The following is a 2,397-nucleotide window of genomic DNA, read 5'->3' as shown; positions in this document are numbered from 1 at the left end:
GAGACTGGAAACTGAACCCGTAATGACACCAATATGAGAATGCATTTGAACCGTTTTAGGCCGCTCAGGCAGGGGCACAGGGAAAATAAGGTACCGGATTGTGTGCTTCAGACAGAGGAAAGTCGGGACAGCGCTGGTAAGAGGAGTCAAAGCCAGCCAATCCAGGGTCCAAGCTGCCCGGAAAAAGAGATGGATGCTGGAAAAATAAAGATTGAGACCAGAGGTGGCAGTAAGCTGGGAAGAAAGGGGCTAAGAGGTTGTCAAAAATGGACTATTGGAATTTCCCATTTCAAAGTGGACAGAATGCTGAAGGATAGCTCGAATGTTTACCCATTAATGTAGATAATGAAGAAGAAACAAAACTCATTTTTCCTGTGACTCTAAATTCTGAGTTATTAAACACTGCTTTGTCTCATTTATCCCCAGTACATCAATGTTTATATTAGCTACTGAGTTGATTTCCAGCATTCTTAAATGTTAAAGAATAATCGATAATTAGAATACATCTGATCGTCTAAAACTCACATTTTTATCTTTGGATTAGTCATTCATCTGTAAATTCTTCTCACTTACTGCAGGAGAAAGATGGGGCTGTGTGCTCTTATAAAGACTTATCGCCTGGGAAACCCTCTGGGGCAATTCTACTCTGTCCTATAGTGTCCCTGTGGGTCAGAACCAGCTCCCCGGCCGTGGGTGCTTGGTTTCATTATGTGTTTATTAGGTACAGAAAGATTAGGGCATAAGCTCTGGCAGGCATAACCTGAGGGAGCGATGTATATAATGAAGTATATGCAATAATAACGCCAAGTGTTACATGCTGGTCTTACTTTTTCAGCAAATTTACATTAATTTTTCCTAAAGCTTTTACTAAAAGTACTTACTTTGTTACAGTTCACTCTCCCTTGATTAATAAATATTATTTATGATTATTCCTATTATTTTATACTGGAGCTGATTCTGAAGCATGTGGGATGACAGAAAAATCAGTCAACTTTTATATACTGATTACATAAACGCTACCCCTAATCCCTAAGGGTCACTTTGTGTGAGTTCGTTCCCTGTCCTTGTGGCTGTGCTCGGTGCTGTTTCCCTCGGCAGTGCCGAGGAAAGCCGTGTGTCTGCGTCACCTAACACTCGCGCTCCCTGGTGCTTTCAGGGATCCTGTCCATTGAACAGCTCATCAGCCGCGTAGGTGTGATAGGAGTGACTCTCATGGCTCTTCTTTCGGGATTTGGTGCTGTCAACTGCCCATACACTTACATGTCCTACTTCCTCAGGTATGAGAACTTTGTCTCCTTTCTGCCCCTTCCATCTCCAATAGACAGGTCAGATCATAGCCATCATCATGCTGCGTAATGTTAGATCTGCGGCATGGCCTTCACAGTCTTCTCTTCCTCTCTCCCGGTGGGCCTTGACCTAGGGATCTTTTCAGGTAAGTCTGACCGCTCATATTGGTTCCCCTGGTGGTTTGTCCTACATTTGTTTGTTTTCTCGGAGGCAAATCTCAGTCCCTTTAAGGCACGTTTCCAGTGGACACCAGTGTGAATTAATCTCAACTTCAACAAATCAATTCCTCCCCAAAGTAGTAGAATAGGAAATAATACCAAATTGAATATTGTGATTGTATGAATATTGATTAGGTCTGTTCCTCTGGATACTTAAAAAGATCAAATAAAACAAGTGAGAGAAAAATGATGAGTGTGCTATGTCTAAATAATAAGGTGATAGTTAATTTCAGCGGGCTCAAATAGCTCTAATTGTAGACCAGGGGCTGGCAAACTTTTGAGATGGAAGAGCCAGTCCTGTCCCTCACCAGCTTAAAAATTATTTGAGAGTCATAAATATGTTTTTATAAATAAATTACCGTATATACTCGAGTATAAGCTGAGTTTTTCAGCACTTTTTTTTTCATTTTGAAATCATTTTATTGGGGGCTTGTATAACTCTCATCCCAATCCATACATCCATCCACTGTGTCAAACACATTTGTACATTTGTTGCCATCATCTCATTCTCAAAACATTTTCTTTCTACTTGAGCCCTTGGTATCAGCTCCTCTTTTATCCCCCTCGCTCCACGCCTCCCTCCTCCCGTTCTGAACCCTTGATGATATATAAAGTATTATTTTGTCATGTCTTACACTGTCTGATCGACGTCTCCCTTCACCCACTTTTCTGTTGTCCATCTCACAGGGAGGGGGTTATAGGTAGATCCTTGTGATCAGTTCCCCCTTTCTACCCTGCCTTCCCCTTACCTTCCTGGTATCACTACTCTCATTATTGGCCCTGAGAGGTCTGTCTGTCCTGGATTCCCTGTGTTTCTTATCTGTACCAGTGTACATACTCTTGTCTAGCCGGATTTGTAAAGTAGAATTGGTATCATGGTAGTGGGGGGGAA

General features: G+C 42.0%; 1 protein-coding gene across 1 annotated transcript in view; it reads left to right on the top strand.

Moving 5' to 3' along the window:
* The window catches only part of GPR89A (G protein-coupled receptor 89A), a 28,340-nt gene that overhangs the window by 5,407 nt on the left and 20,536 nt on the right, over nucleotides 1-2,397 (top strand). Inside the window, exon 5 of the mRNA XM_004717268.2 lies at nucleotides 1,157-1,277. Within this exon, the coding sequence (XP_004717325.1) occupies nucleotides 1,157-1,277 (121 nt within the window). The remainder of the gene's footprint in view (nucleotides 1-1,156; nucleotides 1,278-2,397) is intronic.

Source organism: Echinops telfairi, unplaced genomic scaffold (genome assembly GCF_000313985.2).
Source record: "Echinops telfairi isolate 266 unplaced genomic scaffold, ASM31398v2 ScPeMD7_7466;HRSCAF=8504, whole genome shotgun sequence".
Taxonomy (NCBI): domain Eukaryota; kingdom Metazoa; phylum Chordata; class Mammalia; order Afrosoricida; family Tenrecidae; genus Echinops; species Echinops telfairi.
Note: the sequence above shows the minus strand (reverse complement) of the source record. Positions and strands in the feature narration are given on the sequence as shown.